General features: G+C 37.4%; 1 protein-coding gene and 1 pseudogene across 1 annotated transcript; both read left to right on the top strand.

Annotated features, from left to right (window-relative positions):
* Positions 1-277: 277 nt before the first annotated feature.
* LOC137946779 (vacuolar protein sorting-associated protein 52 A-like) lies at positions 278-6,414 on the top strand (annotated as a pseudogene).
* Positions 6,415-8,501: 2,087 nt separating this feature from the next.
* LOC137945814 (transmembrane emp24 domain-containing protein p24delta3-like) lies at positions 8,502-12,604 on the top strand. Its single transcript, XM_068791857.1, has 4 exons — positions 8,502-8,904; positions 11,665-11,871; positions 12,008-12,084; positions 12,169-12,604. Exons 1-4 carry the CDS (start codon positions 8,701-8,703, stop codon positions 12,311-12,313), a joined length of 633 nt encoding a protein of 210 aa, XP_068647958.1. The 5' UTR covers positions 8,502-8,700; the 3' UTR covers positions 12,314-12,604.
* The last annotated feature ends 598 nt before the right edge of the window (positions 12,605-13,202 follow it).

A 13,202-nucleotide genomic window follows, 5' to 3' on the forward strand; every position in this document is an offset into this window, starting at 1 on the left:
CATGATCCAATTCAAAAATCATCTGGTAAAAAACATTGCAAAACGACATAACGTTCGATCGTGATCGGACGACTGGTCAAGATAATATTTCTTACGTTAGTGCTAAAAAACATAAGAGTTATGATCCCATTTTCAACCAAATTGACCCCAAAAGAATCCGTAATGCGGCGACTTCCCCAAATCCCTTCTTGAAGCTAGCTACCTTGTAGCATCCTAGCCGATCAAACCAAAATGGCAACTCAATATGAGTACAAAAGTAGTGTTAAATGCACGCGTGATGTCGGAGTTGGGATCGAGGGCCATGACTTTTGTTGTGCAGGTGCACTGAGAGTGAAAAGATCCTTACGTGAAGAGACCACAATTCCTGAGAATTTAACTGGAACATGCTCTTAAATAGTATAAATCCTAGCACCTTCTGTAACGAATGTGTTCGACAAGAATCATAAGAAAATTCCTAGTAAAACCACGAAGGGGACAACCACGGCTTCGAGTGGATCAATTCAAAACCACTTAAGAGTTCCACTCTATAACCCACATGGCACCGAGACTTCTTGAGGTTGTTTTTAATATATTTTTCTTAAAATCCTTAGAACAGTAATACAGTAGACGAATTTAAAGGTGCACAAGTTCTGGGCTTCTTTGCTCTCTATTTAATATCAAATAAAAAGCAAAAAAAAACCACACAAGAAAGTAGAAGCTACTGTCATGGTTTTCATTTAAAAAAAAAAAAAATCTATATGGACATTTAAAGAACAGTAAACCGAGACGACAAAACGGAGACCACGTAAACGGATCAAAGATTTGAAACTTTAATGATCGCCCTTTTATCTGATCAGATACGGCGGGAAGATATTCAAAGATGCTCATCTAATCTCATTACAAATCAAAGATAAGACGGGATGAAGTTAAGAAAGCAGGAAAATAGCAGAGAGGCGGGTCCTCGATCACAGCAGCCATCTTGTCATTTCCCCCCGTGAAACAAACATCTGTTGGTGGGTGGCTGATAGTAGCAAGAAAATCAACCATGGGAGCCAAATCAAGCTTTTCTAACGTTTTTTCGTTCCTTTTGCTTGGGTTACAATAAGCAAGATTCTTAAGAAACTGCTTTTCAGGTTTCAGTCGTTTTATTATTATTATTATTATTATTTTGTCTTTTCCTCGTTCATATAACCTCTGGGTGTCTGAACACTCTCCACTTCGATCAATTATAATGAACATGTTTTAGTTAAGCAAGGATTAAGTCGTATGTTTTATTTATCCCTTAACTAGCTTCGTTGGGATAAAAATACTCAAATAACCAGCACACAAATCCTTGCTTATGATAGAGAAAGGATTTTAATTTATTCATTAGATTAATAATAAAGTTGGTTACTTTCAATCTCACTTAGAGACGGTGAATGATACCTTTGATAGTCGTTAAAAAATAATATTTGCTACTCGTCAACAACGTTGTCACGGAACTAGTTATATTTCATACAAATTTCTAATTTACTGTTACTAGTGTAATTTATTCTATAAATTCCTTTTTAAGTGATTACTACTGGAATAATTAGATTTTAATTAAAACCCAACCATTACTTATCCACCGTGGATGAAATCTTCCTCAATTGAAAAGAATTAGATTGTTATATGACCCCGTTGATTGCCAATATTTCGCTGATTGCGCTGGTAATTGTGATCTTTTTTTTCTTTTCTTTGTGGTTCATTTGCGTGCATTATTCTTTTTCTGCAAATGTGGCTTGCATTTGGATATTCAGTGCTGATTAAATTGGAGTGGGTTTTCTTCTCCCCTTTCCCTTGTCTCAAAAAACCAAGGGGGGTGGAGGGTGATTCCCCCTTCCCTCCCCTTTCCTTTTTTCTCAAAAACCGAAGAGGGTGGGATGAGGTAATTTTTCTTTTGGTTCATGCAGTCAGGAGAAATAGACTGACAATGAATAAAGGAACACAGTAGAGAAATTTATAATGAGGTTCGTGCAGCATAGGAAGACACAATGAATAAGGTAAGGATGACAGCAGACTTATAGATTTTGCTGCACCATCACCAGCTTTCACAATTGATTTTGTGTATAATCTTGCAGGTTCTAAGTGCACATTTTCGTGCTTATATACAAGCATTGGAGAAACTGCAAATTGATGCTGTTGCAGCAAGTGATTCGATGGGAGTGGAAACCAGGATCACTGCGCTGTTTTTGAAAGGAAGAGAACCTCTGAAGAACCGCTCTGCTGTGTTTGCATTGGGAGACAAAACAAACATTTTAAAGGTAATTGATTCATTGATTGCTTTAGTTGCAATGGCATATGAGTTTGCTTCATTCAGTTAAATCTTTTTGCTTGTTTGACTGCTGGGGAGTAGCTTTTGAATTAGTGAAAATCCTCAGACTGAGTATCTATTTATTCAGCAATTGTCTCTGATTGTTTTGGGTTTGGAAACAGCTATATTGTCTTTGTTCTTGTTTTCATTTGCATTAAAAAATTTATTGTTCTAATCTGAAATTCTTCAAAATTCCCAGGAAATTGACCAGCCTTCATTGATTCCTCGTATGGCTGAAGCTAGCTCTTTGAAATATCTTTATGAAGTTCTTCTTGGGAGTTCACATAAGCTCTTGATGGATACTGCCACTTCAGAGTACTTTAATCTAGTTTAATGATGCTTGCATATAATTCATGAAACTATTTTTTTCCCATGACACTTGGAATTTCTGATGCCTCAGTTACCTGACAGGTATTTGTTTTGTGATAATTTCTTTGGGGAAGAATCTATTTTCTATGAAATATTTTCAGGTATTCAACCCTTCATCTATTTAGGCATCACAATAATATGCATCACATTGCACTTTACTTTCCCTTTTCTCTTCCAGAAGGTTCAAGTTCTTTACTCGAACCCACCCTTTTCACTTGGGTTATTTAAGCCCCACCTCCCAAAAACAATAAAAAGATTAAAATGAATAAAATTACATTATTTTTCCCTGACATCCACCAAAGTTGAGAAAATTATAAAGGCCCCTAAATATCTTATGTTTTTCAGTAAACCTTGAGTCTGACATAGAAGTTCTGCTACAAATGGTGCATTATTTGAATGTGGGGCCCATTCCTACATTGGCCATACCATCACTGAGATAGTGGCTCAACAAGTCCAAATTATTGAAGAGAGGATGTAGCTGGTTTAGAAGGATGGTTTCCACTCTCTTTTTTTTTTTTTTTTTTTTTTTTTGTATCCGAGATTAACTAATGACATGCAAGGCTGTTTAATATTCTCAATTTTCATGAGTGTGCTTGTAAATAACTAATTTTTGGGAGTTTGTTTATGTAGTCTTGTATGGGAGTTTGTTTACGTAGTCTTGTATATAATCTTTGAATTATAAGCTTTAGTTCCAATAGTGGATTTAGCAGTGGAGATCCTTAAAGTTATGTTCAGCATACGTTTTGTTGCTTTGGTGGACAAATTATATTACTTGTTAAAAAAATTTAGGTAAGTAGGTTATTTTAATACTTTTTTAGTTATAGGGGATCAATGACATGACTGAAGAAGGCATTAACCAGTTGTTTTACCTTACTTTCAATTTTTTCAGAACCATTTGCTGTAATTGATGAATATTTCAACTTTATCCTTCCTAATTGTTTTGATGCCATAAGCATTATGCTTATGATTTGCATTGTACACCAGCACCAGGTAATATGTTATGTCATGAAATGTGCCCTTTCTCAAAAAATAAAATTTTTTTTTTTGTCTCTCATGTCTGTTGGGACAGTATGTTGGTCGTGTTTGGTGCATCTATCTAGTAGTAACATAAAATAGTTAATTTCTGATCATCTGTGCAACTTTATTGTTTTATTATGTTTTTAGTTTGAATGTCCCTTCTACAAGTTGTTGATAGATAACTGCACACCATTATCTGCAACTCTATGCTTACGAAAGCATAATCAAGAGTGGGCATCTCGCCAAGATATTTTGCATATCAGGCGAGATGTCTCTGGTTTTACATGTATAAAAACCATGTAGCATAACATTACATGTATTCAATGGGCATTTTCAATTCTACCTCTGCCGACCTTATGGCCCTCCTCTAGGGCCTCATCATCTACGCGATCACTTCTCTAGGCCTCTGTTGATTAAGGGTGATTCCTTTGTAGTGATCTCATGATGCTCTTCCTCCTTCCTCGACCCCCCTGGCGTCATTGGTCTATATTCCGGGAGATCAAAGACATCTCTTCTCTTTTTTCTTGGTTTTGGGCTCATGTTCCGAGGTGTGCCAATTCTTTAGCAGACTCTCTTGCTAGAAATGGGGTTTCCTTACAATCGCTTGTTGTATCTAGGATGCTCCTTCGATTCTTGTTTGTGCTTTTCAATAAAGCTCAACCTTTCAAAAAAAAAAAAAACACATTACACCCAAGATGTCTCAGGCAATACTCCCCAGAATTCTCAGATTTTAGCATGGGCAAGACAACTTCAAAAACTGAGACGCCTACCACTGAGCATATTCATTTGTTCTGTTTGTTGGCTTTTTTTGAGTCTAACCTCAAATTATAACATGACAGCTTTAATAGTTAAATACTTTTGCCAGATGTTGAGTAGCTTAGATTCTTCTACATGATGCTCTTTGCATGATGGTGGTGGGGGCAAGAAAGAATGCTGATGCTCCAATTGACGACATGTGATCTTCTGTTGCAGCTTATTATGTCCTAACGGCAGATTCCATGCTTGGATTCATACTAGGATAAGGTATTTCGATACTACAATTACTAACTTTATGGAGAGATTCCATTGTTTTATGGCATCGCAGATTGTTTTGTTGTTGTCCTGCACCTTGAGGAATTGAGCTGCTTAGCTCAAATTATATGTTCTTCAGTCAGTTGTTAAAATCAAATCTCTTGCTTGAATTTTTGACAGATCAATATTCCTTTGTGGCCTCGTTTCAAGATGGTTTTTGACATGCATTTGAACAGTTTACGAAATGCAAATGTAAAGACACTTTGGGAAGATGATTTTCATCCCCACTATGTTATGAGGCGTTAAGCTGAGTTCACAGCTTCTCTCCTTCACCTAAATGTTGAATATGGAGATGGTCGGGTTAGTCACTATCATTTGAAATGTTTGCAAATTGATGTGCTCATTCCACATGGCTATCGTTTTTAGTTTTGTTGGCATGTCTACCTGTTTGAATATGGGATATGGAGTCTCTTCTTGATTATGCTGTAGCTGTTTTTAAGTAGAGAAGTTAGCAAATAGCATGCTGATATTTTAACACCACTGAATAAGTTATTTCTTTTTATAATTTTTAACTTATCTTACCCTAGTAGCTTGAATTGAATTTGGAGCGATTTAGAATGGCTGTCAATGACTTGCTTAATAAGCTTTCAAAAAGCTTTCTCAAAGCTAAAGCTGCAAACAGTTTTTCTTACTAACAATTATGATATGACTATTGCTGAGTTGAAGGTAAGGATCAAGATACACTGTAAGATATTTGATTGCTCTTTGATCTAGTAATGAGCACAGGAGCTTGGTTGCATGACCTGGCTGTGGTCCTAGAAATTATGACTTTGTTCACTTGGGCATTTGTTTAAATTTAAGAGGACTAACCCTTTGCAGTACCCTGTTACAATTCATCAGACCCTGGCAACATGGCCCATATTTTTATTTAGTGATTATTTTGTTATTACTAGTCCTAATCCTTACTCTGGTGAGACTTGCATCCAAGACCTCACACTAGAAACCAAACCACCCCTCTTACTCCCAACCATCACTAAGATGTGCACACACCCCTCGACTCGCTATTGTTAAAGTGCTTTCATGACAATTGCATTTCAGGAAGCTGGCACTGAAGGTGGGAAAATGCAGTTGCATTTTGAGGGACTCCTGAAGAGCAGTACTACTATTTTTGTGGTTAGTTGCCATAATCACTTTTTGTGGTCTCTGTACTGTTTCTTTTTTACTCTTAAGCGTACATGACCCATCTGATCTCATTTCCCTGGCAGGAGGAACTGCTTGTTGATCATTTCAGTGATCTAATGAAATTTGTAAAAACTCGAGCTTGTGAGTATAACACTATGGAAAATGGTTATGTTTAAAAAGCCTTTCCAAGTTTTGAGAGTGAAGGATTCAACTTTTTTCATGTCAGTTGAAGACATGAGTTCGGGCTCAGAAAAATCCATCATTATTGCTGATGTGGAGCCACTTGTAAAGGACTTCGGTAGCAGAAGGCAAGCAGCAATAGAAATCATGCACAAAGATGTCCTTACATATTTCAGTAACTTCTTGTGTGGGATGGAGATCTTAAGAGCTGCATTGACACTGTTACTACTCTATTACACGAGGCTCACTGACAGCATTAAACGAGTTGCAGGGGGTACGCAACTCAACAAGGATCTGGTGTCTCTCTCTCCTCTATAATGAACGAAATTTAAAAATATTCCTGAACATTTTAGTTTGTTGCCCAGTTAAAGACATCAACTCTCCAAAAAATTTTGGCCTAGTTTGTGGCCGTTCGTAGTTGTGTTGTATAATTGAGTCTCGTGTGTATCCAGATATTCTTAGTTCTGAGTGCAGCGCACGGTTCTTTATTTCTCTTTCATGGGATTATTTGCATGGTACACAGAACTGGGTTGAGAGCCATATATTAAGTGAATAAAGTTACTGCACTAGCATGTTAAACACTAAGGTAGTTTCGCTGTCGAATAAACAGAGAAGACGAAGTGAATGACCTTGCCACTCTGTTATTTGACACAGGAAAAGTCTAGTTCTGGAAAATGGAACAGATGAGAATGTTAGATGGTTGTTTTCTTATGCACATTCACAAGGGTGTTGATCTGTCGAGATTTTCAGCTAAGAAAGAAAGAAGTATTCATCAAGTATTCAATTGTGTTAAAAAAAGGTGTGAACGAGAATTTATTTTTTTTTAAAAAAAACGACCGCATACGACTAACACATAATGTATTCAAATGAGACGTCCCTCTGTGAAAGAAAAATCTGAATTCCCACTCAGTCTTAACAGCAAATGACCCAACAAAGAAGATATTCTTATATTTTCAATTACATCACCTAAACTGAAAACAGGGACAGAAGCAACGGAACAGATGGGTACCAAAGCTCGCTGCACATCCAAAAATTCCTCCTTCGGCCCGTTTTCCGTGAATGACAGGAACGATCGGCACACCACGAACCGGTTCAGGAACTAAATATTGCTGATAAGAGGTGGGAAGTGCTGAAGGAGCATATAAAGGAGTTGTCTCTGTAACAATCTCTGAAGATGGGATTTGAGATTGCGCCGAAGAGTAACTGACACCAGATTCAGGGAAGGAGCTAAACGGGTGAGAGGGGATTGGCACCGTTTCCTGTTGAGGCTCATAATCAAGCCATGGAGGCAGAGGTGGAGCACTCGGTTGTGATGCTCTGGAGCAGGAACAGCAGCAATGGGAAGGAAGAGGTGGATGAAGGATGTTGCTTTTTCTTCTCTTCTTCTTTCTGGACCAAGTCTTGAGCCTCTTGAGAGCCTTTATCATCGGTGATGAACTGGGGAGAACCGATGAGACAGAGCGTGAATTGATCAGCAATTGGGAAGAGACAGATTATTTGGCTTTAATTGGGCAAACGACTTGTGAAAAGGAAGAGAAATAAAGGAGAGGAGAAGCGTAACTGATTTGCGTCACCGGCATCGGATCCCCCATTTTTTATAGATCACAGAAGAGTGAACTTTTCTGGGCGATCGCTTTTTCTGTTTTCTGTTTTTTAAAATTTAAAAGTTGTTACCGTTATGTGCAACAATAACGTATTTTAAATAATATTTTAATTTTTTTTTCTTATAAATAGTATTCTATAATGGTTTAGTGTCAATTGATAAGTTATAGTAATAATTATAATCTCAAATTTGAAAGCAGTTAGTCTTACACTAAAATTACTAAATTTATATATTACAGATTATTATGATGTTTAGTTAATTATATATATTATATATTATATACTATAATAGAGATTTTTTTTAAAAAAAAAAAAATATTTCTATGGTCAAATCGTCCCGTAGAAGTTAAAGGGTGACTCAATTAGCCGACTTGGACGAATCAACCCGACTCACCATGCGAGGGCAAGTCACCAAAGTATTGTCGTTAATCATGACAGATCCACGACTGACGACACTCCTAAATTTATACATCAAAATCCTTATAATAATTTTTCCTATTTTTTGTTATTATTTTTTCTAGCAGAGACGCCTAAACCCTAAACCAATCGGGTGGGACGAGTCGATGCGACTCGGGCTAAGGCGATGCCGAGTGGGTCGCGACCCCGACTTACAAAACATTATTTCATTTTGGTTGTTTCTCTAACCAAATAAATAATTACGAAGCACATGTAGTCAGGCCACGTCGAGCATTAAAGCATGAGCGAATGGTAATCAGTTTAGCTGTGGAACCTACAAATCTTTTCACCCCTATTTGCCACGCGTACGGTATACGGAGACTGGGACCCACTTCTTCGCTTATTTAATTTCATACAACCGCCTCGTCTCGTCTCAGACTTTTAGATTCCTTTCCTCTTGAACAAGCTGAACTAGAATCAGAGAGGAAATCATATTAAAACACAAAAGAAAAGTCCGAAGCTGAGATCTGGGTGTTTCTTCTTCTTTTGCTCTCTCGTGTTCGTATCCATCTTTGGATTTCCGGGTCGAAGCTCTTATTGGGAATTTTGGTGAGCTCGATTTGTGCGCGAGGATGCCGACGGATAACATCCTGCGCGCCCTGGTCTTCCTGCTATGCTGCGTAGGCCTGCTGCCTTTTTCTCGTGCAATATGGTTGAACCTCCCTTCGTCTGGAACCAAGTGCGTTTCGGAAGAAATCCAGTCAAACGTCGTCGTTTTATGTGATTATACGGTCATCTCTGAAGAGCGAGGCCCGGCGCCGCAGATTTCGGTCAAGGTAATGATTTTTTTTCTGTGATCTCGTGTGTATTTATCTGGTTTCATCCGGGTTGACTTTTTTTTGGCTAGTGATATGATTTATCCGTTAATGACTTGGGTAGTATTTGTATGAACTATATTCCTTTTTTCTGATGTTTTCTCTTGCGAGCATTTATCATTGAGATAACTTTCAATTATTTTTTTTCTTAGCCCAGTCGTATAAAATTTATGATTAATCGAGTTACATTTAGCTCTGTCACAGTGGAAGATTCCGTTGAGAGATGTACTTTTAAGTTGGGAAAAGTTTTTCGGTTTCCGGCACTTTGGTCTGTATACTGAAACTTGCTAAAATTTTCGCCCAAAGATTGGGTTGTAGTTGGTCCTCGTCATGTGAATCGATTTATTTGTTGGCCAAGATGATCCATTTTTGTCTAAATACTAATTGAAAATGGAAGGAATACGTAAAAGTAATTCCTGTATCAAGGCAATAAGAATATTAAGTTGCAACTGAGATGATTGTTCAATACTTCAAAGACACAAGGAACCATACTTACCCTACTTCGATATATCTCTAGTTTTGTTAGTTTTTCAACAAGAAACCTGGTTCCTATCTGATGTTCATTAATCACCATTTTTCATGGTCTCTATAGGATCAATAAAGTAGATTTGGATCTTGTTATGAACACTCTGAGGATCTTGTTTATGAGCTTGGATATATGAGTGCAAACTGTTGCACAAGCCTATGGTTGCCTTGGGTCTTCCATAAAATTCAGTCCAAGGAATAAAGTTCAATTGGCTGATTTTTGGAGGCTAGTGGGTTGATGGTGAAAATTTGCTATTGTTCCAAGTATTCCACCAGGATAGAGTTTCAGGTCTTTACTTGTACGGCATCTATTTCAAAAGAAAAAGAGAGAGGCCAGCATAGTGTTGAAAAAAGAATTTTTTCTCATTCAGTTTACCTTTTTGTTTCATCCTTCTCCCATGTCCTGACATGTGTTTGTGTATATGAGCATTTGTAAAGATAAAGTTTAGTAAAAATCCTTGGAGATGAAGTGTTCAAATAATGCGTTCAGCTGATATGCAATCATCTGAAAGGATGTGGCTTACTCGGTTGGAACTGAAAATTAACTGGACCAGTCAATGAAGAAATTGCTGTTGTCCTTACATTTGTGCAGTAATTCAACATTACTTCAGTTATTTGAATGGAAGAACTATTTCAACAGCTTGAAGGTCAGCTCATTCTTGAGTTGATTGAATTCTTTAATTTGGTAGTCTCCTCTTCAAAGTGCTCAACTATCTCATTGAGATAGTTGAGCTGTTGCATCTTCTCTCCTTTAGCGATGAACTTTTATTTCTATAGTCACATTTGGGTATTTATGACTGAGACTCAAGGGTGTATGAATATGATAGGAGTCCTTATAATCAATATTTGGATAACAAAGATGCTTCCTTTAGTAACTCCCAAAGATATAAAATAGACGTGTTATTCTGCACTCAGGACATGAATCTTACTTGAGCATGACTATGTTAGGGTGAAGAGTATCACTCTACTGCTTATAATGAAACAGACTTAACTTTATTAAAGGCTGTCTTGTTATTGTGCTCAGATAGCTATTAAATGGGAGCTCATGTTTCCTGAATCTTGATTTCAGCAATTTAAAGGCTGTCTTCAACAGTATTGCTGTCTTTTTAACTTTGAAGGAACAAAAGTGATACTGAAGTAATACTTTCCTACTAGACTAACTAGTTTTCATTTCATGAATCTTTGACAAGTTGTTCTATGTCGGGTAATAGGTCCAACCGTTTGCACTTATGTTATTTGAGGGTGTAATGGGTCCAAGACCCATCCCAAAATGACTAGCCAACTTAGGAAACCTCTTTCCCAACTAATAAACTCAAGATTTTTGTGCTCACTAATCCATATGGGACTATTCCTTAACAAGAATTTAGTTATATGACTCACAGACAAGAGATTAACTGGAAACTTTGGTACAAATAAAAAAGAATCTAAGGATATTTGTGGAGTAGTATGAACTGTACCCTCCCCCTTCAATGGGAGAGGTGGATCCATCAGCTAAAGTAACTCGGTGATATGAATGAGATGGACTAATAGACTGAAATAGGGAGGGCATACCTGACATGTGTGTAGAGGCTCTTGAATCAATGATCTAAGAGGGGGAATAAGACACATTTAGTGCATTCATACTTGTACTGGCCATCGTGGCACTCGCTGAAGAAGGAGGAGTCTCGAGATGGACCTTGGACCCAACTTAACACAGTATCATAGTAGGCACTCATATGTGGGCCTACACCTAAATTATGCATTTGTAGAGCCACAAAAGAGGGCCGACATCTAAATTATCCACTTGTAGAGCCACAAAAGAGGGCCTACGCCTAAATTATCCACTTGTAGAGCCACAAAAGAGGGCCTACACCTAAATTATCCACTTGTAGAATTACAAAAGAGGGCCTACACCTAAATTATCCATTTGTAGAGCCACAAAAAGAGGGCCTACACGTGAGGGCGAGTGTTAATGAATAGTCCTACATGGATTAGTGAGTACAAAGGTCTTGAGTTTATTAGTTGGGAAATAGGCTTTCTAGTTTGACTAGTCATTTTGGGATGAGCCTTGGACCCAACTTTATAGGGGAAATGTATTTGAAAATCAAATTCAGTTTCATGGTTCGAGTACATGAGAGTTAATAAAGTAATAGCTACCTCTTCTTTAAGATCTTGACTTGCACGTTATTAACACTTGATACTTTCTCATACTCCCAGGTGACTTCACCGTATGGAAACAATCTTCATCACACTCAAAATGTAACAACGGGCCAGTTTGCATTTACAACAACTGAATCAGGGAATTATCTTGCATGTTTGTGGTTGGATAGCTATCATCAAGGAGGAGCTAGTGTTAACATTGACTGGAGAATTGGAATTGCGGCTAGGGACTGGGATTCTGTTGCAAAGAAGGAAAAAATTGAGGTATATCCCATGCATCTATCATTCCTATGTAGTTATGAAATACATATTACAATTCTTCATGTATCTATCCTTTAAAGTAACCTTGTATAGAACATTTATAAATGTGCACCTTTTCTCATGGCTTTTACAAGTATAGGGTGTTGAGCTTGAGCTGAGGAAATTAGAAGGGGCAGTGGAGGCCATCCACGAGAATTTACTATACTTGAAGAACAGGTATATTTCAAGAAAATTGTTCCAGATTTAACTTTAAACTTCTTTTCGTGAAATATTTTTATAATCATCGATATATGGATACAGGGAAGCGGAGATGAGAACAGTGAGTGAAACAACAAATGCAAGGGTGGCTTGGTTCAGTATTATGTCATTGGGTATCTGCGTAGGAGCCTCTGTTGTGCAACTGTGGCATTTGAAGCGATACTTTCAGAAGAAGAAGCTCATCTAATTTACCAATTGATGCTATTTCATGGTGGGAAAAAGTTCAATTGTGAAATTTTGGAACATATTGTGGATTTTAAACCTTGCAAAGGAAGTAGTACAGCTGACATTTCTTTTAATTACAATGAAATCACGCACAAGAATCTTCAAAACCATTGGTAAAAATCTTTTCGCCCTGTGGTACGTTTTGAGGTGATTCATGTTAATGTAAATGCTATTCAGCAGCATGCTGAGTGCTAATTGTTCCTTTTTGTGCCAAAGTAATGGAAGACTAAAGGAGAGTAACTTTAGTTTGGAATTACCTGTAAGATGTGAACATTCAGCTGGGAGCAAAAGCTTTCCGTATCAGAGTATTTGATCTTGAAGCAGGATGAAGTGTTGGTATGAATAATGAAGTGGGACAATGCACTGTGCCTATTCAAGATACAACTCAGGGATCGCATGGCTGATAATATGAGACTAGTAACCATGATCCATTTCCAGATCTGGTAGTCCGGCACTGACAAAATTATGGTTCTTCGGTTATTGCAGACAACATTTTGGTTTTGGGGATCCAAGTTTTAAATGAATCCCCAGACATCATTTTACTGATGGTTCTCACTCTGTTGATCACCAGGATCCTTTAAATTCCCGCAGCATGTGGAAGCTGAGCTAGTGAGTAAACAGTTAATTTTTGAATAATTGTGCTTCTTGGATAAGTTTGATCTTTGATCAGTATTTGCATTCTTGAAACGAAGTACATAATTGAAGGACCAATAATTATATACGCTCCAACTAAATAAAGTATGATTGCTTCATTACAAGTTTAAAGCTTGGTCAGATCCAACTTTTGGACAATCAGATATGCAGGTCTTTCGAATGAAGTTACAAAAGTTATTGGGGAACTATTCATTTCT

Source organism: Aristolochia californica, unplaced genomic scaffold, assembly GCF_029961685.1.
Source record: "Aristolochia californica isolate CCGP_79_NKW_82.1479 unplaced genomic scaffold, dmAriCali1.0.hap1 SCAF_12, whole genome shotgun sequence".
In the NCBI taxonomy this organism is placed as follows: domain Eukaryota; kingdom Viridiplantae; phylum Streptophyta; class Magnoliopsida; order Piperales; family Aristolochiaceae; genus Aristolochia; species Aristolochia californica.